This window comes from Equus caballus, chromosome 1, assembly GCF_041296265.1.
Source record: "Equus caballus isolate H_3958 breed thoroughbred chromosome 1, TB-T2T, whole genome shotgun sequence".
Lineage (NCBI taxonomy): Eukaryota > Metazoa > Chordata > Mammalia > Perissodactyla > Equidae > Equus > Equus caballus.
The window spans coordinates 193,640,338-193,663,997 of NC_091684.1; the positions used below are offsets into that span (position 1 = coordinate 193,640,338).

The window sequence follows — 23,660 nt, forward strand, 5'->3', positions numbered from 1 at the left end:
TTTCAGGACACTATTCTCTCTGGATTCTACCACCTCTAAGATTGTTCCTGCTGCCCCCATCTTGAATATTAATGTTCCCCAGAGGTTCATTTATGAATCAACCCTTTTTTTCGCTTTCTATATGTTCTCACTGAGCAGAAAGGAGGGAACATTTTAAATGAGTCAAGAAGTCCAGAAGACTTCACGGTTTAAATTTATATCTCTAAATTATACTATACTGATAACTTCCAAATTTCCAGCCCTGATCTCTTCTTTGAGCTTTGCAATCATATCCAGCTAGCAGTAGGACATCTTTCTCTTGGATATTTAATAGGTATTTCAAACTCAGTATGTCCAAAACTAAACACATTATTTTCCCCCTAAAATGGCTCCTCCTCCTCTATTTTTCTCTCTAGGTATGTAACCATTCATCCAATATCTGACCAGGAAATATCACTGATTTTCCTTCTCATCATCCCCCCATATCCATTCAACCAAATCCTGTCAATTTGCTCTCTTAAAACACTTCTTAAATAAATGGCCCCATTCTCTATCTTTACTAATTCTACCCTAATTCAGGACCTCACAATCTCTTGCCTGTACCTTTACAATAACCTCTTTTCTAATCACTCTGTTACTCAGGACCTTCATATTGTAAGACTAATGCTTTGCCAACTGCACCAACAAGGCAGCTTCTAATCACTCGGATACTAATCCTGGCCCCCTCCATCTTTCTCCATAATGCAGCCCAGAATGATCAAAGATACAAATGTGATCATTTCACTACTCTCCTTAAGATAGTTTTTCAACCCACATAATAAAAATCCTCTTTTCATCACTGCACACAGTACCTTCTTTGACTTGGCCCATATAGACCATTGCTTGCCTCTTGATGGTTAGAACTTCACACTGTGGAAAACCAAAAAGCTTTCGTGCATACCCTATACCATGTCATGCCACCGTGTCTTTGAGCGCTTCCTGTGACCTACCCACCATTTTTCGCTTGGCTCTTGCTTAGCCTTCAATACTCAGCTTGGAGATTAACTTCTCCACAATATCTTCCCTAAATCCCCAAAATGAGATAAATGCCTCTCCTTAGTACTTTCATAGAATTATCTTTATCCCTGCATTAACACTAGGTATTATAATTATCTACTTGAACATGTCTCCTTTACCAAATTATGAACTTCCTCAAGATCCATTACCTAGCATAGAGTGTCTGATACACAAGTGTTTCATATTTTCTGTAGAATTAAACTGAATAATTACTCAGATTGATTCCAATTTTTCCACAGTTATAAATAATACTGCAATAAGTGGCCCTGTGGAAATGACATTTTTTTCTTACGATAGATTCTAAGATGAAAGATTACTGAATCTAAAGATGTGAACAGTTCTTATGACTCTTCAATAGTTTATGTTTGTTATTTTTAATATTTGAGACAAACAGGCAATTGCTCAAGAATTTTTACAACGTAATTTCATGTTTGGAATTTTTTTTCCATGACACTTGACCAACATGATTTAATTCAGTCCAATAATCAATGCCTTTAAGAATAAGAGTAGGAGGGCCGGCCTGGTGGCACAGTGGTTAAGTGCACACATTCCACTTCTCGGCAGCCGAGGGTTCACCAGTTCAGATCTGGGGTGCGGACATGGCACCACTTGGCCAGTCTTCCTCAGCAAAAAGAGGAGGATTGGCAGCAGTTAGCTCAGGGCTAATCTTCCCCCACCCCCCCCCTCCCAAAAAAGAATAAGAGTAGGGCCTGCCTCGCGGCCGAGTGGTTAAGTTCACGTGCTCCGCTTTGGTGGCCCAGGGTTTTACTGGTTCAGATCCTGGGTGCAGACATGGCACTGCTCATCAGGCCACGCTGAAGCGACGTCCCACATGCCACAACTAGAAGGACCCGCAACTAAAATATACAACTATGTACTGGGGGAATTTGGGGAGAAAAAGCAGAGGAAAAAAAAAGATTGGCAATAGTTGTTAGCTCAGGTGCCAATCTTAAAAAAAAAAGAAAAAGAGTAAGTGTAAACAATCAATTCATGCAGTCACCATAACTAATGTTCTACCTGTAGCCCAATCTTAACAATACTAGTTTTAGACTACAATTAAGATGTACACTGAGACTTTTTAAAAGATACAGAACATATCGGTTGACATTGATAAAATATCAATAGTTTCCTACCACTGGAAGGGAGAAAAGCAATCTACCAAATTTGTGGAAATGGCCAGAAAGAAATTCACAGTATTAAAGAAATATATCAAACACAAAAGCTTTCAGGAAAAGGAAAAGCAAAGGTAACATCCAGCTATATTTTCAGTGTATAAAGGTACTTGTATAATGCTCTAAATCAAGGATTAGCAAACTACGGCTATAGGCCAAATTCAGCCCCACTAGCTCCTTTTATAAATAAAGTTTTATTGGAACCCAACCATGTTCATTCGTTTATGTGCTGTCTATGGCTGCTCTTGCACTACAATGGCAGAGTTGAGTAGTTATGACAGAGACCATATGGCCACAAAGTCTAAAATTTTTACTATTTGGCTCTTTACAGAAAAAGTCTGACAACTCCTACTCTAAGTTATTAGAAAAGAAAGCATTTTTTTACTACTGTCATTAAAATATATTTACACCAGGCCTGCCCCAGTGGCCTAGTGGTTAAGTTCAGTGTGTTCCGCTTTCGCAGCCCAGGTTCAGTTCCCAAATGCAGACGTACATCGCTTATCTGTCAGCGGCCATGCTGTGGTGGCAGCTCACATACAAAAAGAGGAAGACTGGTAATGGATGTTAGCTTAGGGCGAATCTTCCTCAGCAAAATAAATAAATAAATAAGTAAAATAAAAAATATCTACAGTGAAGAAAATAAATTGCACATAAAGCCCATGACTGTATCAACATCTTATTTTTCCTTACTTCTTTGGTGTTTCTTCTAATTAACTGTATTTATTCAAATGCATTCTTGTCCCCAGTGTGCCCTAATCACAGATTCCTAGCTCTCTTCTTTAGCATCTTCTGATATAGCTGGAAACAATAAATTCCCTCTGACCTGGCCTGACTCAAATAAAGATGTAAATGGTTTCACAAAAGAAAAAAAAGACATGAAATGGAGAAGTTAGTGAGTAACCAGGATGGATAAGGTTTGTGCACGGGAGGAAGGAGGCATGTTAATAATTGAGAGCATTGCAGAGAATGGATGACAATGCGATTAAAACAACCAGATAGCATTTTACGAAGAAGAGAAAAAACAAAAAGCAAATAAACAGGAAAACCAACTATTTAGAAAACATAGAAAATTAGCACATTTAAAAAGTATAAAATCTATTAGCATCAATCATTTAAGAAAGCTTTCTATTTACCTATCCAAACAGGCAAACAGTCCAGATTTTCCTCCTACGGCACAAAGTACTTTGGGAGCACAGCGAGGTCGTGTCATCAAGACAGTCTGATGAGAGAGCCTGTGTTCAGGCATAAAGTGGTACTTCAGGGCTTCATTCAAAAGATGTTTACAAGTGCGATCATCACGAATAAGATGATTTGCTTCATACAGTCTAGTGAGAAACTTAACGCTCAGCAATGGTAACCGCACACTGTTAAGCAGCTGTGCTAAGTACTTCTGGCGTTCTTGTACATCATACTTGATCCAAGACTCAAGTGCATAAAAAACAGTCTCTTCAGTAGCTACGTTTAAACAGTCATTGGAAACAATTTCATCCAAATCAGCATGTGTGAGCTCAAAAAACTCTTCAGTCTGGCAAACAGCTTCAAAATTTTGGCATATGTACTTAGTGGCTGCCAGATAAAGGTCATGACAGCCATATGTCTCTGCAAAACGAGAAATTCCAATACAATTGCCAGGGTCAAGTTGACTTTCAAGAAATGCACAACACTCTTTCAGGACAAGTTTTATCTGGAGTAGGTTTGCTGCTGGAAGGAGAGATTCAACTGTGTCCTGTGAAATAAAAACAGTCCCTGTATAGGCATATTCCACGATGGCCTGGAGAGCAGTTTCATCGATGCACTGAAACTCAACCTCACTGTTCTCTTTCTCAGAAAGGTTTCCGGTGAACATAGCTTTGAAATACGGGCTGATGCTGGCAAGTACCACTTTGTGAGCATGGATTTTAACATCACCTACTCGAAGAATGATGTCACAGAGTTCGTGGTGCTGACGAAGGAGATTCAAGCCCTGCAGAAGCTGTTCAGAGTGTAAGTGGGTTAAGTTAGCAAGCATGTAGGTCGGGGATGTGTGGTCCATCTACAGAAAAACAAAAAGCACGAGCAGTTATTTAAAAATAATCTTGCCAATATGATGCCTATTTCAAATAATACAAAATAAATGAGATTTGTTGTTTATCTGCCTGTTTGTTGGTTTTTACACACTAAATACTAGAGAAAGGCTTTTAGAATTAAGAAGGGATGTTAACAATCATATAATTCAACTCCTTTATTATAGATGTTAGGAAACAGAGCCCCAAAGGTTATGTAATATGCCCCAAACCACAAAGGACTCTTGACAATGGACTTTCGGATCAGATTTCTACGAACTCTTCTGGTTCCCTTCATTGAATTCAAGTTTGAGGGGCCAGCCCTGTGGCTGAGTGGTTAAGTTCACACACTCCGCTTTGGCAGCCCAAGGTTTTGCCTGGGCACAGACCTAGCACCACTCATCAAGCCATGCTGAGGCAGCATCACACACAGTAGAGCCAGAAGGACCTACAAGTAGAATATACAACTAGGTACTGGGGGGCTTTGGAGAGAAGAAGGAAAAAAAAAAAAGAAGATTGGCAACAGATGTTAGCTCAGGTGCTAATCTTTAAAACAAGAATTCAAGTCTGAGCTATCACTTAAACAAAATGCAAATATAAAAAAAAATACTTGCTCAAAGGAAAATTAGTTTTGAAACAATGCTAGTAGCTATTTGGCTATTTTCTCAATATCAGTGCCTGCCAATCTAATCAATAGATGCTTCAATTGGAAAGAAATTCCATGTTAACTCACATACTTTACCCAAAGATTCACTAATTACTTTGATAAAGGGTGCTGAACTTAACAAAGGTACCATTACTGTCAACCAATTCAACGACAAGAAAAAGTTAATGTGAACCCAATCTGATGTTCTACAGTGAGGGTAACGAGGCTCACTCACCGCTCTAGACCATATCTACTCAACTCTTGATCCTAACTTCCGATCATATCCTCTCAATCTACTTGCCACTTTGTGCTTCTGGAAGATGAAAAAGAATAAAAATAGGAGAAAAAAGAGATGAAAAAGAAAAAAAGAAGAAAAAGTGAGGGGGCAATAAGGACTGTGGTAGGCTGAATAATAGCTCCCCAAAAAGATATTAAGATCCTAACCCCTGAAACCTCCAAATGTTACCCGATATGGCAAAAAAAAAAAAAAAAAAAAAGACTTTGCAGATAGGATGAAGGATTTTAAGACAGGGAGATTATCCTGGATTATCCAGGTGAGCCCTAAACACAATCACATGTACCTTATAAGGAGAAGGCAGAAGGAGATGTGACACAGACAGATGAGAAGGTAATGTGACCACAGAGAGCCTGCAGAGGGACACGGCCCTGCCAACAGCTTAGTTTCAGCCCAGTGACACTAACTTCAGACTCTCGGCCTCCAGAGCTGTGAGAGAATAAATTTCTGTTGTTTCAAGTAACTGAGTTTGTGGTAATTTGTTACAGCAGTTATATTAATTATATAATAAATTAATATACGGATACTTCCGAATGGATCGTAGCAGCTACTTAGAACAGATGAAAGGAACAGAAAATATCTACACAGCATGAACTGTTTCCTTCCTGTCTCATTCACACGTCAAATACAAGATACGGGGATAACAAAAAAGTAGAGAATTTGGCTCCTATTTTTAAAGTAGTATTAAATAAATTCAAACATCCCAAACACTACTGAATAATGTAAATACTGGAAGGACTAGGAGAGAATTGCATTCCATTCCTGTGCATTTTTAAGTGAACATACCCAAATATTGAAACTTTTATCTTTGTCAAGAACTTCATAATTTCACACTCGTTTCAAGTGAATTTTAAGCCAGTTAACAAATTATGTTGACATGACCACCTTACATCTGATACCACCAATCTCCACCTTTGATCTCCAAATAATCCTACACACATCTATCATAATAATTCTCAATCATGGTATGAGCAAGCCTCAAAAAACTTCTGGGTCTTTCAGTAGGTATTTTATTCTAGACCAGAATATTGGTAAGAAGACAGCAACCAGAAGGCAGAGGTTTAGATCTGGATCTGTTATTTTACTTACTATAGTGTTGACCTTTTTAACCTATTTAACTTCTTTTAGCCTCAGTTTAATGTGAAAAGTTAATCTCCAGACTGAAAAGCGAAAAATGAACAAAAGAAAAGCAAAGTAGATATAGAGAATAAGTGATGGGATTAAGAAAGCAGTCCTAGCTACTTGACATCTAGTTAACTTTACCTTCTCTCATCTTCATTTTCCTTATTTATAAAACGAGATCATAACAATACATGAACTACACACCTCACAAGGTTTTTGAGGATGAAATCAGGTAACGCACGTGAAAAGACGACAAACTGTGAGTTACAAGCTTAGGGGACTATGGCAAGGCAACAGAGGTGCAGCAGCATCAGCGGAGAACATGCATCTTGGAAACATAAGACAATGAGTTTCAGTCCTAACTGGGCTACATACTGCCATATGGAATTGGTACAGTGACTAATCTAAGTATTAATTTTTTCATTCATAAAATAAGAGCATCTCTCACCTATCCCAGAAGGTTACATGAAAATGTTTTTGTAAAGTGTAAAGTTCTACACAAGTTAAGTGCTATGAATACAGCACTTTAGTCTCATTTTATTAAACTGCCTCTTCCATGATCCCCACTAACTCCCATTCTTCCCACAATGACCTTTCACTCCAATAAAGCTCATGCAGTTACTATAGCTCTATACAAATATCTTCTCACCATATGCCAGATTTTGTCTAGAACCTTTCTCCTCTCTCATCTCCGTTTCATCCAAATTCTCAAAAGCCTGGGTCAAAATTAACTTCACCTGGAAGTCTATAAACATTTAAGTACTCAATTCCTTTATGTGCAATTAATTTAATTATATGTGCTGTTTTATGAAACATACCCTTCTTAACTCTCATTTATCTAATTTAACAAGGAGAATGTTATTCAGACCAAAAAGTGAAGAATAAACAAGAAAGGTGAATGGATACAGAAAATAAGAGAAGGGATCGAAAAAGGAGATCCAACGAATGCAATAAGACAAGAAAGAGAAATAAAAGGTATACTGACTGGACAGGAAGAAATAAAACTGTCGGCAGATGACATGACTGTCTATGTAGAAAACGTGAAACAACAAAAAAACTCCTGGAACTAATAAGCAATTACAGTAAGGTTGCAAGATACAGGTTAATATGCAAAAGTCAATTACTTTCCTCAATACTAGCAATGAACATGTGGAATTTGAAATTACAAACACGCTACCATTTACATTAACACCTAAAAAGTGAAATACTTAGATATAAACCTAACAAAATATGTATAAGATCTATATGAGGAAAACCATGAAATTCTAATGAAAGAAATAAAAAAACTAACTTAATAAATGGAGAGATAGTCCATATTCATGGATAGGAAGACTCAGTATTATCAAGATGTTAGTTCCTCCCACCTTGAACTATAGATTCAACACAATCCCAATCAAAATTCCAGCAAGTTGGGGCTGGCCTGGTGGCGCAGCGGTTAAGTGTGTACGTTCCGCTTCTGGCGGCCCGGGGTTCGCCGCTTCAGATCCCAGGTGCCAACATGGCACTGCTTGGCACGCCATGCTGTGGTAGGCAACCAACATATAAAGTAAAGGAAGATGGGCATGGATGTTAGCTCAGGGCCAGCCTTCCCCAGCAAAAAGAGGAGGCTTGGCAGAAGTTAGCTCAGGGCTAATCTTCCTAAAAAAAAAAAAAAAATTGTAGCAAGTTATGTTGTAGATATCACAAACTGACTCTAAACTGTATATGGAGAGGCAAAAGACCCAGAATAGCCAACCCAATATTGAAAAAGAAGAACAAAGTTGAAGAACTGACACTACCCAACTTAAGGAATTATTATAAAGCTATAGTAATCAAGACAGTGTGGCACTGGTGAAAGAACAAACAGACCAAAGGATCAAAATACAGTCATGCATCACTTAACAATAGGGATATGTTCTGGGAAATACGTCATAATTGATTTAACCATTCTGTGAACATCACAGAGTGTACTTACACAAACCTAGATGGTATAGCCTACTACACACCTAGGTTATCTGGTACTAATCTTATGGCACCACCATGATATATGCAGTCTGTCATTGACCAAATTGTCATTTTGTGGCGTGTGACTTCAGAGAGCCTAGAAATACCCACATAAATATCGTCAACTGATCTTTAATAAAACAGCAAAGGCAATACAATGGAGAAAAGACAGTCTTTTCAACAAACGGTGCTGGAATAACTGGATATCCACGGTAAAAAAATGAATCTAGACACAGACCTTACATCCTTCACAAAAATTAACTCAAAATGGATCACAGATCTAAATACAAAATGCAAAACTAAAAAACACCTAGAAGATAACATAGAAGAAAAATCTAGATGACCTTGGATATGGCAACGACGTTTTAGGTATGACACCAAAAGCACAATCCATGAAAGAAAGAATTGATAAGCTAGATGTCATTAAAATAAAAAATTTCTGCTCTGAGAAAGACAATGTCAAGAGATTGAGAAGACAAGCCACAAACCGGAAGAAAATACTTGTAAGTCACATCTGATAAAGGACTGTTATTCAAAATAAACAAAGAATTCTTAAAATTCTACAACCAGAAAATGAACCACTTGATTAAAAAATGGATAAAAGATCTTCACAGACACCTCACCAGAGAAGATATACAGATGGCAAGCAAGCATATGAAAAGATGTTCAAGATCATGCCATATTAGGGAATTGCATATTAAAACGACAATACACCACTACACACCTATTAGAATGGTCAAAATCCAGAACACTGAGAACACCAAGTGCTGGGGAGGACGTGGGGCAATAGGAACTCTCAATCATGGTTGCTGGGAATGCAAATGGATACAGCCACTTTAGAAGACGCTCACGGTTTCTTACAAAACTAAACATACTCTTACCATAACAATCCAGCAATCCTCCTGCTTGGTATTTACCCAAATGAAAACTTACATCCACAGAAAAACCTGCACATGGATGTTTATAGCAGCTTTATTCATAAGTGCCAACATTTGGAAGCAACCAAGATGTCCTTAGCAGAGGAAAGGACAAATAAACTGTGGTACATCAAGACAATGGAATATTAATCAGGGCTAAAAAGAAATGGGCTATCAAGCCATGAAAAGACATGGAGGAAACTTAAATGCGTATTACCAAGTAAAAGAAGCCAATCTGAAAAGGCTATATACTGCATGATTCCAATTATTTGACATTCTGGAAAAGGCAAAACTATGGAGACAGTAAAGAGATCAACGGTTCCATGGGTCAGAGGGAAGGGACAGATGAACAGGCGAAGCACATAGGATTTTTAGGGCAGTGAAATTACTCTACATGATACTATAATGGTAGATATTGTCATCATACATTTGTCCAAACCCAGAGAATGTACGACACCAAGAGTGAACCAACTCTCACGTAAATTACAGGCTTTGGGTGTTAATGATGTGTCAACTAGGTTCCTCAGTTGTAACAAATGTACCACTCTGGTCGGGGAGGTGTTGATAATGGGGGAGAGTATGCATGTGTTGGAGCAGGGTATATATGATACATGACAAACCTCTATACTTTCCTCTTAATGTTGCCGTGAACCAAATACTGCTATAAAAAAATAGTCTTAAAAAAATGAAATAAAAAAAGGAGACCTACGGCCAGCCCCGGTGGCCTAGTGGTTAAGTTTGGTGTGCTCTGCTTCAGTGGCCCAGGTATGGTTCCTAGGTGCAGACATACACCACTCCTCAGTGGCCATGCTGTGTTGGCGGTTCACATACAAAATAGAGGAAGACTGGCCACAGATGTTAGCTCAGGGAAAATCTTCCTCAGCAGAAAAAGAGGAAGATTGGCAATGATGTTAGCTCAGGGCCAAAGCTCCTCAGCAAAAAGAAAGGAGACCTAGCTACTCTACATGTTCACATCTCTCCCAAACTAAACAATTATGTTCCAAGGTCTTTAAAAGAACCTGCAAAGAGTGCTGCCAACGCCCCGGCGGAGAAGCTGAGGTCATCATCGCATTTGAAATATTTAAAGTGGATACAAAACTGTTTCAGCAATGCAGACAATTAAGTGTGTTGTTGTGGGCGATGGTGCTGTTGGTAAAACATGTCTCCTGATATCCTACACAACAAATAAGTTTCCATCTGAGTATGTACCAACTGTTTTTGACAACTATGCAGTCACAGTTATGATTGGTGGAGAGCCATATACTCTTGGACTTTTTGATACTGCAGGGCAAGAGGATTATGACAGATTACGACCGCTGAGTTATCCACAAACAGATGTATTTCTAGTCTGTTTTTCAGTGGTCTCTCCATCCTCATTTGAAAATGTGAAAGAAAAGTGGGTGCCTGAGATAACTCACCACTGTCCAAAGACTCCTTTCTTGCTTGTTGGGACCCAAATTGATCTCAGAGATGACCCCTCTACTATTGAGAAACTTGCCAAGAACAAACAGAAGCCCATCACTCCAGAGACTGCTGAAAAGCTGGCCTGTGACCTGAAGGCTGTCAAGTATGTGGAGTGTTCTGCACTCACACAGAAAGGCCTAAAGAACGTATTTGATGAAGCAATATTGGCTGCCCTGGAGCCTCCAGAACCGAAGAAGAGCTGCAGGTGTGTGCTGCTATGAACGTCTCTCCAGAGCCCGTTCTGCACAGCTGGTGTCGGCATCGTACTAAAAGCAATGTTTAAATCAAACTAAAGATTAAAAATTAAAATTCGTTTTTGCAATAATGACAAATGCCCTGCACCTGCCCACATGCACTCATGTGAGACAAGGCCCATAGGTATGGCCCCCTTCCCCCTCTCAGTACTAGTTAATTTTGAGTAATTGTGTTGTCAGAAAAGTGATCAGTACTAGTTTTTGTTTTGTCGTTTCAAAAAGTTTTTTTTTCTGTTTAAAAGCAAGGCATGCTTGTGATGACTCTGTAACAGACTGATTTGGGTTGTTGAAGCTGCTCCCGGGTTCTGCTCTGGAGAGTAAGCTGGGACAACCAGGTTTTTTGTTTTTGTCTTTTTTTTTTTTTTTTGGCGGGGGCGGGGATTGTGTGTGGGGTTTGTTTTTATTTAGTCATGTTTTTTTAATTCATTAACCATTGGACAGCCCTTAAGGAGAGGAGGATGGATTGATTCCACATTCCACTTCCTAGATCTAGTTTAGAAAACGTGTTCCCCACCTGGTGCTCTTAGGAAGGAGTATAGGAAATGCCTCATTTAATAACATACTCCTTTTTGAAAGTTGCCTTTTCTCTCCACCCTTGAGTAGGTCCAGTATTTGATGAAACTCATGAAAGTGGGTGGAACCTGTCTTGCCCCTCCTCTTTTCTAGGATGCACTATATATGTGACTGTGACCTTCAAGGAAATTTGTTTGCCATTTGCTGATTTTTTTGAAGTTAATTTCTAACTTCTTTCACTGATAAATGAAGAAAAGTATTGCACCTTTTCAAATACACCAAATGGATTGAGTATGTAATTAAACATTTTTTTCCCTGTCAAAAAAAAAAAAAAAAGAACCTGCAAATAAGATCCCTGAATCATCATCAGCACCACAAGGCTGGAGACTGTTTTCAAAAATGAGACCAGTGGCATAGTGGTTAAGTTTGCACTTTCCACTTCAGTGGCCTGAGGTGTGCCGGTTCATATCCCAGGTGCAGACCTACACACTGCTTGTAAAACCATGCTATGGCAGATGTCCCACATATAAAAAAGCAGAGGAAGATGGGCACGGATGTTAGCTCAGGACCAGTCTTCCTCCAGCAAAAGGAGGAGGACTGGTGGCAGATGTTAGCTCAGGGCTAATCTTCCTCAGGAAAAGAATAAATAAATAAATAAGCCAGTAAATTCTACATTCTGGTAAGGTGAATGTTAACTTCAGATAACATTATAAAACAAATTATTAAAGGTTTGATTTGTGAATAGCTAGAAGAAGATGTAGTGATCTCTAAGACTAGGATGGATGAGATAACAAGACACGTCACAGAGTAATTTTGTTTCTTTTTTTGATGTTTAGAAGACTGCCAGATCAGGAAAATACACCTGATGTATTGTGAGTTAACTAGGTATTTGTAAAGAATTTTACAATCCCTTTGTGAACTTCCTGACAGCAAAACTAAACATAAGCTAGTGCAGTTAGCTAAATTAGCAACTGAACAACCACACCAGTATACTACTTAATGCAATGTGGTTTACCTGGAGGGAGGTTTCTGGTGGTATGCTATAAGGCCAAGATAAAGTTACTGGGGCATGTCCTCTAGCTTTGCGGATGACATGAAGTTGCAAAGGACAGCAAAAATACTGGATAACAAAACAAGGATCCAAAAAGACCTGACAGCTAACAAGAAGAAACTTAAGAAAGGTAAATGTTAAGATTCTATACTGGATTCCAAAACAACTATATAAGTACAGAATAAGAGAGAAAAGACTCATCTGTAGAGTGTGTTTAAAGGACTAAGGGATCTTAATTTTAGTATTACTTTAGTATACTAAACTTACATAGATTTAAGCTGCATTAATAGAACCATAATATAGACAACTAACGAGAAGACATTCTCACTTTGCTCTGCAAATGTGAGACCACATTTGGAGTATAGATTTTGAGTACCATCCTTTAAAAAGTATAACACAAAGTATAACTCCTGATGAAGAGAAGAAATTCAAATCATGTCTTATGGATAAGGGAACTGAGGGTGTTGAGTCTGGGGGAAAAAAGGAAATCTGAGGGTTATGATGAGAAAAAGGTAGAGGTGAATGTTACTCAATAACAATCATAGAGGGTTGTTTTGAGGATTAAGTAAGTTTAAACATATAAAGTACTTAGAACAGTACCTATCACCTAGTAAACTCTCGATAAATATTATTCTATTTATCAGTAAGTTACCCTATGACTAGTGAATTTTTTAAGTTGTCTGCTTAAGAGGTATTCCGCTGGGGCTGGCCCCGAGGCCGAGTGGGTAAGTTCGCGTGCTCCGCCGCAGCGGCCCAGGGTTTCTCCGGTTCAGGTCCTGGGCGCGGATGTGGCACCACTCATCGGACCACGTTGAGGTGGCGTCCCATGTACTACAACTAGAAGGACCCACAACTAAAATATACAACTATATACTGGGGACTTGGGGAGAAAAAGCAGAAAGAAAAAGCAAAAAAAGATTTGCAACAGTTGTTAGCTCAGGTGCCAATCTTTAAAAAAAAAAAAAAAAAAAGAGGTATTCTGCTTTCTATGTTGCATCATCTCTCACTACTAGGTAAGAAATCCACTTTACACCACTCGCATCCTGGGCCACACAAAGTATTGCACAATTGTTGATTCTCAAATCAACTTAATGAGTTATTAGATTCATTTTTAGTATAAATAGGAATCACAGTAGTAGATCTTTGTATTAAACTAATTTTTGTGTATCTAATTCCAGACTGATAAATTACCATTAATATATGATATGAAAGCATGATACAATAATGATTTTTAAATATACATACACATACGAGACATATCCAGATATGCAGGACAGTATAATTTAGGAGACTGGGCTCTGGAATCAGGCTCTTAAGGTTACCATATTGTCTGTACTATTTAACAGCAATGTGACCTTGGGAAATGATCTTAAAGTCTCAGTTTTCTCATCTGTAAAATAGAAACAAAACAGTACACATAAGCACTCAATAACTGTTAGATGCTATTTATCATCATCATTATTATCCTTAAAAAGACTTGGTTTTCGTGAGCAAAACCGATGTGACTTCCTTCTGTGCTCACCAAAAAAGGAATGAAGCTTATCTACTGTCAAAGGAACAAATAGAACCAGCGTGAGGCCAAAGCCTGACTAATCTGACCAGAAAAGGTACAACGAGCCGCTTTTAAATTTAGACAGTTTCTTACTTACAGACAGTGAAAAGAAGGGCAAGCCAAAGACTAAGCTCCCTGGATCCTTGTCTGACACACCAAAACAAAAGGGGCTGCACGAGGGCAACACAAAGTGGTGAAGACCCAAACTAGCCTGCAATGAGGCAACCGTCTCTCCTGTGAAGCAGGGGGACCCGAAGGCCCCATGCCTCATCACAACCAGGGAGGTGAAGGGGAACTGTCTCATGGCAGACTCCTGGGGTGACAGAAAGGGAAACGGGAGATGGCCTTGTGCAGCTCCTTAAGGGCCTCCCTTCCTCCCATGTTCCAGGAGAATCACAAGGTGTTCCAAGACTCAGGTCAGCTGTGGTCCCCGGTCCCAGCTTTTGCCTCTGTGGACATGCACCAGGTCACCAGGTGCAAGGACGAAACTGTTCCCCTACACTAATACCCTCTATAGTATTTCTCCATTATCTCACTTTCCTATTTCCCCCCAAATAATAAAAATTATCAAAGTTTTAAAAACCACTCAAAGAAAGGATATGGGTAACAATGACTTTATAAAAGAATACCCATTCATATCTATCGTTGTACTGCATACAAATGACATGGTGTTCATTTCCTTTAAGAACTACTGAGAATAAAGTTTAAGTAAAGAGATATACTTTTAATGCTTAACCAAATTCAACTAAAAACTTCGCAAGAGCAAGGTAAAAATAAGGAACTTAAAATGCATTACACTGGAGGTTTGCCATAAAACCCTTCTTAAAATCTTTAATTTGACCCCTTTCCTCTCTTCAAGGAATCTGACTTAAGAGACATTCACAGAACTTTAACTTTTTCAAACAGAGAGCTTTAAAACAATGGTTCTCAAAATAGGATCCTTGTGCCAACAGCATCAGCATCACCTGGGACCTGCAAAAGCAAACTCTTGTGCCCAACCACACATTTAAGGAACTAGAAACGACACAGAGGGGACGGGGCAGCAACCTGTGCTCTAAGCCCTCCAGGCAACTCTTCTGCACGCCCATCCTTGAGGCCACTTAAAATAGTTCCAGCACAAGTGTGACTGCTTAAAAATTACTGCAAATGTTAACTGTAACTTGTTCAAAATTATGAATTACAACTGTGACTGCTTGGTTCTCAGCTATTTACACATAAATGGCTAAAAATAAACACTAATTTCTAATTTTCAAAACCTAACCTTTGTCAGTTTTACACTGACAGTTTCATTTATCTCAGTAACAACCCTGCGCAGAGGAAGGGCAAGTGCCACAGAAAACAGGAAAGAACAGTAAGTAAAGTATGAGTTTTAGAGCAGAGGGATCTGGTTCTACTCCACATGTAACTACTTAGTAACTGTAGGACTTTGGGCAAATTACTGATTCTAAACTTGAACATTCTCATTTATAAAATTTGTTGTGGATTAAATTGAGTGTTTGGTTTGGAGAAACAAACCAACGGAGAATAGAAACTACAGAAACAGGGCCCAGCCCCGTGGCCTAGTGGTTAAGTTGGCATGCTCCACTTCAGCGGCCCAGGGTTTCCCAGTTTAGATCCTGGGCGCGGACATGGCACCGCTCATCAGGCCACGCTGAGCTGGCATCCCACATAGCAGAGCCAGAAGGACCACAACTACTACAATACACAGCTATGTACTGGGGGGCTTTGGGGAGAAGAAGAAAGAAAGAAAGAAGGAAAAGAAGATCGGCAACAGATGTTAGCCCAGGTGCCAATCTTTAAAAAAACCCTACAGAAATAGATAATTTAACACATGCAAACTTAGTTTATGATAAAGGCAGCATCTCAAAATCAGTGAGGAAAAGAAGGACTTCTAAATAAGCACACTGGGAAAACTGAATAGCCACATAAAAATAGATAAAATTAGGTCCCTTCCACATATCTGCATCAGAATAAATTCCTAATGGATCAGAGGTACAAACGTAAAAAATGAAATCATACAAGTACTAGAATAAAACGAGAATTCCTATATAACCCGAGATTAGAGAACAGTTTCCGAACTACAACACAAACCCAAAAGCAATTAAGTGGAAAGAGAGACCAAACTGATGACATTAAAAAACTCTGAATAGCTAAAGAAATCATAAGCAAAGAACAAATATAAATGAGATTGAGAAAAATATTTGCAATATATAAAAAACACATTATCAGTAATATATAAAACATTTCTAAAATACTCTAGCCCTGAAGAAAAAACAGGCTAAAGAAATGACTAAACGGCTAAAAATTGCAAATGGTTCTTAACTAAAGGAAAAACTGCTCATTTGATTATAATCAAATAAATTAAAACTACCTGGAGCTAACAGTCCTTTCTTGACAATACACTCCGTTGGTGAGGCTGTGAGAAACAGGCACTCTCACATGTCGTTGTGGGGATGTTCAATGACGTAAGACCTCTGGAGGTAAATCTGGAAATTCTAGCAAAATTACATTTGCATTTAGCCTTCAACCCAACAATCCTACTTCTAAGAATTTATCCAAAAAATACACTGGCAAAAAATATATGAAGACATTGCAGAAGGCTAGTAATTGCAGGTTTATTTGTAAAAGCAAAAGAATAATACTTTATGCTTCTTACTTTCACACTTGAGAGACCAAGAAGAAACTGATTACAAATTTTAAAACAACTCTAATGCCCACCAAAAAGAACGGGTGAAAAAAACAGGCACATCCTCACAATGGAGTGCTATGCAGCTGTGAAAAGGAATGAGGAATCTGTATATGCTACTCTGCAGGGATGTCCTCGATCCCAGCAAGAAGAGAAAGTGTGCACAGCATGTCATCGTTTATCTAAGAAAGCGCAGGTTACACATAGACACATGCACTTATATTTAAAAAAAGGAAATATTAAATAATATATTTTTTAAGAGGTTCCCTATAGGAGGAGGGAAAAACATGGAGGGGAGAGAGACAGAAGCAAGATATCTTTGAACATATTCTGTTTTGTAAATTTGACTACAGAACCAGGAAAGTATCTTACACAATTATAAAGCAAAACTAAATCTTAGAAACACAACCCATAAGAAATTTGAAAATAAAGGGAAGCAAAGGAACCCAACGTTCATCTAGTTAGTGGCCTAACCATACCACTCCAAATAACTTTAAAACAGTAATATGATGGTCCACCCCTAGTGGGATATGCCCTCAAAAAAAAACCTTACACATTTTCAGTAATTACGTTGTTAGTAAAGACGTTATTCGTATTCTGAAACTGTTACATGCACATTGTTGCAAATGCATAATTACCTGACATTCGTAATTCTATCAGCCCTAGGGTCATTGTGATCTGGGATTCTCAGTAAGACGAAGACATTAAATATAAACCTTGCAGTGTGATTTTGAATCAGAAGTATCAGAATAAATATATAGGGGCTGGCCTGGTGGCATACTGGTTAAGTTTGTGCACTCCGCTTTGGTGGCCAGGGGTTTGTCGGTTCAGATCCTGGGTGCAGACATACACACAGCTCATCAGGCCATGGTGTGGCAGCATCCCACATAGAAGAATTAGAAGGACCTGCAACTAGAATATAAAACTATGTACTGCGGTTTTGGGGAGAGAGAAAAAAAAGAGCAAGATTGGCAACAGATGTTAGCTCAGGGCCAATCTTCCTCACCAAAAAGCATACCTTAAAAAAAAAGAAGAAGAAATATATATAGAAACAACATTATTTATATATAGTCACGCACAACACAATGACGTTTCAGTCAACAACCAAACAAATATATGATGGTGGTCTCATAAGATTAGTGCCATATATCCTAGGTGTATAGTAGACTATACCATCTAGGTTTGTGAAAGTACACTCCTTGACGTTCACACAACAACGAACTCATCTAATGACACATTTCTTAGAATGCATCCAGGTTGTTAAGTGATGTATGACTGTATACTAATACATAATTTATGTATAAAACATGTAAAATACATATAAGGGATACACAAATGTATAAAATATATAATAATATTTTAAGGAAAAAAAAATTATATTTCCTAGCTCTGTCTACTGAAAAGGGCTATAAATTATCAGCAACCCCATAACAAAAAGCACTCTTGGCACTCAGATGTGGTCCCAAAATATCATTTCCCTCCAAGGAAACAGAACTCCTTGGACAAATGGCTGATTCCAGACCTAGGGCAGAAAACGTCAAGATAAATTTAGAATCTTTACATACTAGGTAGCAAGTAAGCCATCACTGATGACTAAGGTCATAAAAAACTTAGGAGTCAAACTGAAGAGGCTCTTACTTGTCCAAGATAGGACAAGCTCATCATCAGTAATAATAAGTGCAATTCATTAAAACACAGCAGATATGCTTAAATCCATGAGTTCACAAAAAAATTAAATTAAAAATGTTTTTTCCTTCTTCTCCCCAAAGCCCCTCACAGTACACAGTTGTGTATTTTTAGCTGTGGGTCCTTCTGGTTGTGCTATGTGGGATGCCGCCTCAGCATGGCTTGATGAGTGGTGCCATGTCCGCGCCCAGGATGCAAACCGGTGAAACCCCGGGCCACCAAAGCAGAGCACACAAACTCAACCAGTTGGCCATGGAGCTGGCCCCTAGAATTTTTTACAAGTCCTACTTGATCATCACTGGAGGATGCTGATGAAGTAACTCATTATTTGAAACCTAGTAAATAAAGGGTAAGAATCAAGCATTTATCGTGCCTTCCCTATACTAAGTGTACCACTGGGTTACCAAATAGATGAGGGAAAGTTTCCCTTTATAAAAGTACCCCAGTTAATAAATAAAGAAGGAACGATAGATTACCATTTTGCAATCTTAATGAACTGACGGAGGTAGGCATTGATTATGAAGTGCTGCTAACATCACGAAGAGACAAGTAGACAGCAGGGCCCTCTGACGGAAGACGATAACACCACCGATGAATATTCTTGCACCTGCCCACCCCAAACACTAAAATCAAACATGTAGTCAACGTCCAGATCCAACTATTAAATTACAAGAAATAGAGAGAATAGAAAAAGCATATAAAACTACAACAGAAGGATGCAATCAGCAAAAAATCTTGACTGTGAGAAATCTTACAGAATAAATACATAGATACTTCAACAAATAAACGGAAAGAAGTAAGACAATGAACCTACAGATTAAAATAAACTTAAGAAGGGGCCGGCCTGGTGGGGCAGCAGTTAAGTTCACACATTCCACTTTGGTGGCCCAGGGTTCGCCAGTTCAGATCCCGGGTGTGGACATGGCACCGCTTGGCACACCATGCTGTGGTAGGCGTCCCACATATAAAGTAGAGGAAGATGGGCACAGATGTTAGCTCAGGGCCAGTCTTCCTCAGCAAAAAGAGGAGGATTGGCAGCAGATGTTAGCTCAGGGCTAATGTTCCTCAAAAAAATAAATAAACTTAAGAGACATATCAACCAAATACAACCTGTGAACCATGGAGACACATGAGCACACATGCATACACACACACACAGGAGACATTTAGGAGACAACTGGAAATTTGCACACTGACTGGATTATGCATTCTGTTAACTAATCACTGTTATTTTTTGTTGCTGAACAGTGAAATTGTAGTTATGTTTTTAAGAGTTTTTATCTTTTACAAATATATACTGAAATATTTATAGATAAAATAACGTGATGTCAGAGATTTGCTTCAAACTAATAGAGGATGAGGGGTTGATGGAGACGAAGATGATGTCATGAGATGGTACCTATTGAAGCCGGGTAATACGGACATGAGGGTTCTTCATATTGTTCTACTTTTGAACGTTTATGAAATTTAGCATAGAAAAAAAAAGAATATATAGATGAGGCACTAAACTTGGCATAAGACTGCCAGATGAGGAATCTGAAGTTCAGAGAGTTTAAATAAATTAACAAAATCACACAATTAGTAAGAGACATTACTGGGACGATGTTTTCTTAATCTTAGAACAATGTTCTCTACACAATACACTCAAAAAATTAGAATGCTGAACAGTGTTGACCAGCTTAAAATATTTACTGAACCAATTTATAATTGCTGCCACTCCCAACAAGACTAAATTATTCTATAAAGAGCATCCAAAACACCTTTGTTTGGTTGTCATAATGCACCAGTTACTGTTCTAAGCTTTTTACATGTGTTAACTCCCTTCATCAGCAGAGTAACACCTTGAGATAGAGACTGTTATTATTCTTCTGCATACTGCACAGATGCAGAAATCTGAGGCACAGAAAAATTAAGCCCAAAGCAAGATTTAAACCTTGGCACTCTTTCTCCTGAGTTCTTAAATACTAATTTATACTGCCTCACTTATAAGCTCATAATTTCTTAATCTTATTAAAGTTTTAACTTAAACAAGAAACTAAAAAGGTGCAGAAGAGAAACCCAAATAGGATAGATCACATGCATATACACATATATAAGATATATACACACACTATGTGGGTCAGATACAACAGCTGATCAGGGCTTCAAAACAACATAGACAGGGATCCACGGAACAAGCACTCCCTTCTGTTATTTACATGCTAGCAGGGTGGATCCTTCTTTCCCACATCCTTACCATACTCTTTGTTTTTAACTTTGGTGCCAGAAAACAAACACTCAGGAGTACTCTAAATCCAGGTAACTGGATTAGTCAATATTGAATAAATGGTATCCATTTGAAAATAGTATTGTATTTCACTTCTAATCACATTCATTTGTTACATAAACATCCACAATATAAAGATAATGTAGAATAAAATTAAAATAAAATCAAACTTTCCATAGTCTGCAGCGGCTTCACAATTTCAGGTTCCTAAACGAAGCTACGAAAGGTCAAGCTGTGAGCTTAGGGACTACTTAATTGACACCTAAGCTACAAAACACTGGTGCTGAAATCAGCTGGGAGGCAATTATCTGCTACAATGAGAGCAAATGGTGAACAGAAAGGAGGGCTGTTTTTAAAAAAATCCAAACACTTGTATACTTTTCTCTAAAATGCGTGATTTATGAAATGAGGAGAATATTTTATCCTATCAGCTCTTTTCCTAAATTTTTCTTTCCCACAGTTCAACTCTCATCACAGAAGAATTCAACTAAGGATGGCATATAATTCTCTCAGTGAGCCTATGGAAGAACCTTTCACTGAGATTAACTTTCATTATATCTGGAGAAACAAAAGTAAAATTAGAAGGCTATTAGAATACGAATCATATCATGGGTTCAAAAATAACACAGAAGCAAGCAAGTCCCCAAAGCCATTATTACAGCCAGTAAAAGCTCTCAGTTATATAATAACACGTCCACTGAAAAACTGACTGCAATGGATGTGAAATCCTGCTAACTTATACGGATTACTGCTTAAAATGCAACAAAAACTGGATTTTTGTTTAAAATTATAGTTTTGACTCAGAAATGCACAATGGCTCAGGAACACAAACCTAAGTAAATGAAAACATATCACTGATATACTTTAAGAAAACCTGTTCATATCCCACATGTATAAAAATAAGCTCACAATTTCGTCACCATGTTAAAGTTTTGACTGAAACAAGAAACTAAAAAGGTTCAGAACAGAAACCCCAAAAAGATCAAGATACATAATCAAATAATACATAATAAAAGATATGAATGATTAATAATGAAAAATCTAATTTTATCCTGTAGTTTCAACACTCTCCCCCAATAAAATTTTCCCAAAGCTCTAAGCAGCTAAGTTAATGAATTTGAATTTTACTTTCCTTCTTTATCCAATTACTTTCCAATGGAAACATCCATAAAATGTGCCAGAGCACAAACGTAGAAGATGTAACCTCAAAAAATGGTTGAGGATTAAATGAGTTAATATTCATTCTGTACCTAAAACAGTGTATGGCACACAGCACACACTCAATAAATAGTAGTAGTAGTATAATTATTTGCTAATATTAATAGCACCTTCATTGGCATAGCATTTCTTCACAGTAACTCTCAAACTATACAAATTCTTTTTTTTTTTTTTTGAGGAAGATTAGCCCTGAGCTAACTACTGCTAATCCTCCTCTTTTTGCTGAGGAAGACTGGCCCTGAGCTAACATCCGTGCCCATCTTCCTCTACTTCATATGTGGGATGCCTGCCACAGCATGGTGTGCCAAGCGGTGCCATGTCCGCACCTGGGATCCGAACTGGCGAACCCCGGGCCGCAGAGAAGCGGAACGTGCCCACTTAACCGCTGGGCCACTGGGCCAGCCCCTCAAACTATAGAAATTCTTAATAGTTTACTGAATTCACACCGATTCCCAATATTCCTGGATGTCTGTAAAATTTGAGTAAGAACACGGGAAACCCTACAATAGTTCATCCAATCAATTAGTATCTTAGCTCTGTGGAAATAAAGGATGTTTTTGGGTCAATTGGGTTTATCTTGCTTAAGTTCAGCTCAAAAAAAATCAAGGTATGTATTACAAATACTCCTGCAGTCCATTAATTTAACTAAACTTTTTTGAAATTATTTCTACATATTTTTAACTTGTTTTACCTGAATTTGCTATTTCCAACGTATCCTTAATTAGCCCCGTTCAACTTTCAGAGATGTACTATCAATATACCTAGCAACGTATTCCACTATTTTGGAATTTGATTAAAATACTTTTATCCTCCCTTTATCAATGATTAAATATAAAAGGCTTTTTTTCAGTTGGCTTTCAAAAAAATTTTTTTGAGGTAACATTGGTTTATAACATTATATAAATTTCAGACGTGCATTATTATACTTTGACTTCCGTATAGACTATATTGTGTCACCACCAAAGTCTAATTACCATCCGTCACCATACACATGTTCCCCTTTACCCATTTCACCCTTCCCCTTTCCCTTCTGGTAACAAACAATCTGTTCGCAGTATCTATGTGTTTGTTGTCAAAAGGCTTTACTAGTCAATACACAATTCCCAGAATTCCCTGGATTCCAAGATTTTTTAAAAACCTGCTTTGTAAAGGAAATAAGCAGAATACACATTAAAAGTATATGCAAGATTTATCTTTCACAAATAACCCTAAAAGATAAATAGTAAGATGTGCGATGCTGATAAAGTCCTATTTTCTAAACATCGACCATAGAGACTAATCTATCTTCCAAGTCTTCATCAAGGAAATTAAATGTAACAGATATAAAATAAGTTGCAATCTATAACATAGTGATCTACAGGACCGAGAAAAGGAGCCAAAATGAAGACTCACATTGCTTTATTCCAAGGAAAAGAACATGATAACTGGTTGGTTTCAGTATCCTAGCCCCTTCAAAAGTATTCGCTCTAGAGAGAAGGGGTAATTCTTAAGCTTCTACCATAACTTTGATGATGAAAGATCACTCAAAACTTTCCAGGTTCCCTTTCTTGACTCCATGATCCCCACACAACCTCTCCTTATTAACCTGGCTTCCCCAGTTCTTGGATACAAAGAGTGCACTGGATTTTCAACCTGAAAATTCTGATCACTGGAAAGGGATATCTTTTATTTCAACATAAACTGGCATTCTAATGTGTACATTCTAATGTGTACATCATTCTCTTATTTAGTTTAGTTTGAATTGGGATGCTGAAGTCT

General features: G+C 38.1%; 1 protein-coding gene and 1 pseudogene across 8 annotated transcripts in view; one reads left to right on the forward strand and one right to left on the reverse strand.

Moving 5' to 3' along the window:
* KLHL28 (kelch like family member 28) overlaps positions 1–23,660 on the reverse strand; it is a 38,348-nt gene that overhangs the window by 13,201 nt on the left and 1,487 nt on the right. For 2 of the 8 annotated variants that reach the window (XM_023624521.2, XM_070274865.1), the window contains exons 2-4: positions 16,418–16,541; positions 13,740–13,884; positions 3,341–4,239 (exon numbers count right to left, since the gene is read on the reverse strand). In XM_023624521.2, coding sequence (XP_023480289.1) covers positions 3,341–4,239 — 899 coding nt within the window. In that variant the 5' untranslated portion in view covers positions 13,740–13,884; positions 16,418–16,541. Of the gene's footprint in view, positions 1–3,340; positions 4,240–13,739; positions 13,885–16,417; positions 16,542–18,894; positions 19,042–23,294; positions 23,550–23,660 lie in introns of those variants that run through there. The other 6 variants (XM_005603452.4, XM_023624534.2, XM_023624519.2 and 3 more) reach the window with 5 other exon arrangements.
* On the forward strand, positions 10,246–11,478 carry LOC100051322 (cell division control protein 42 homolog pseudogene; annotated as a pseudogene).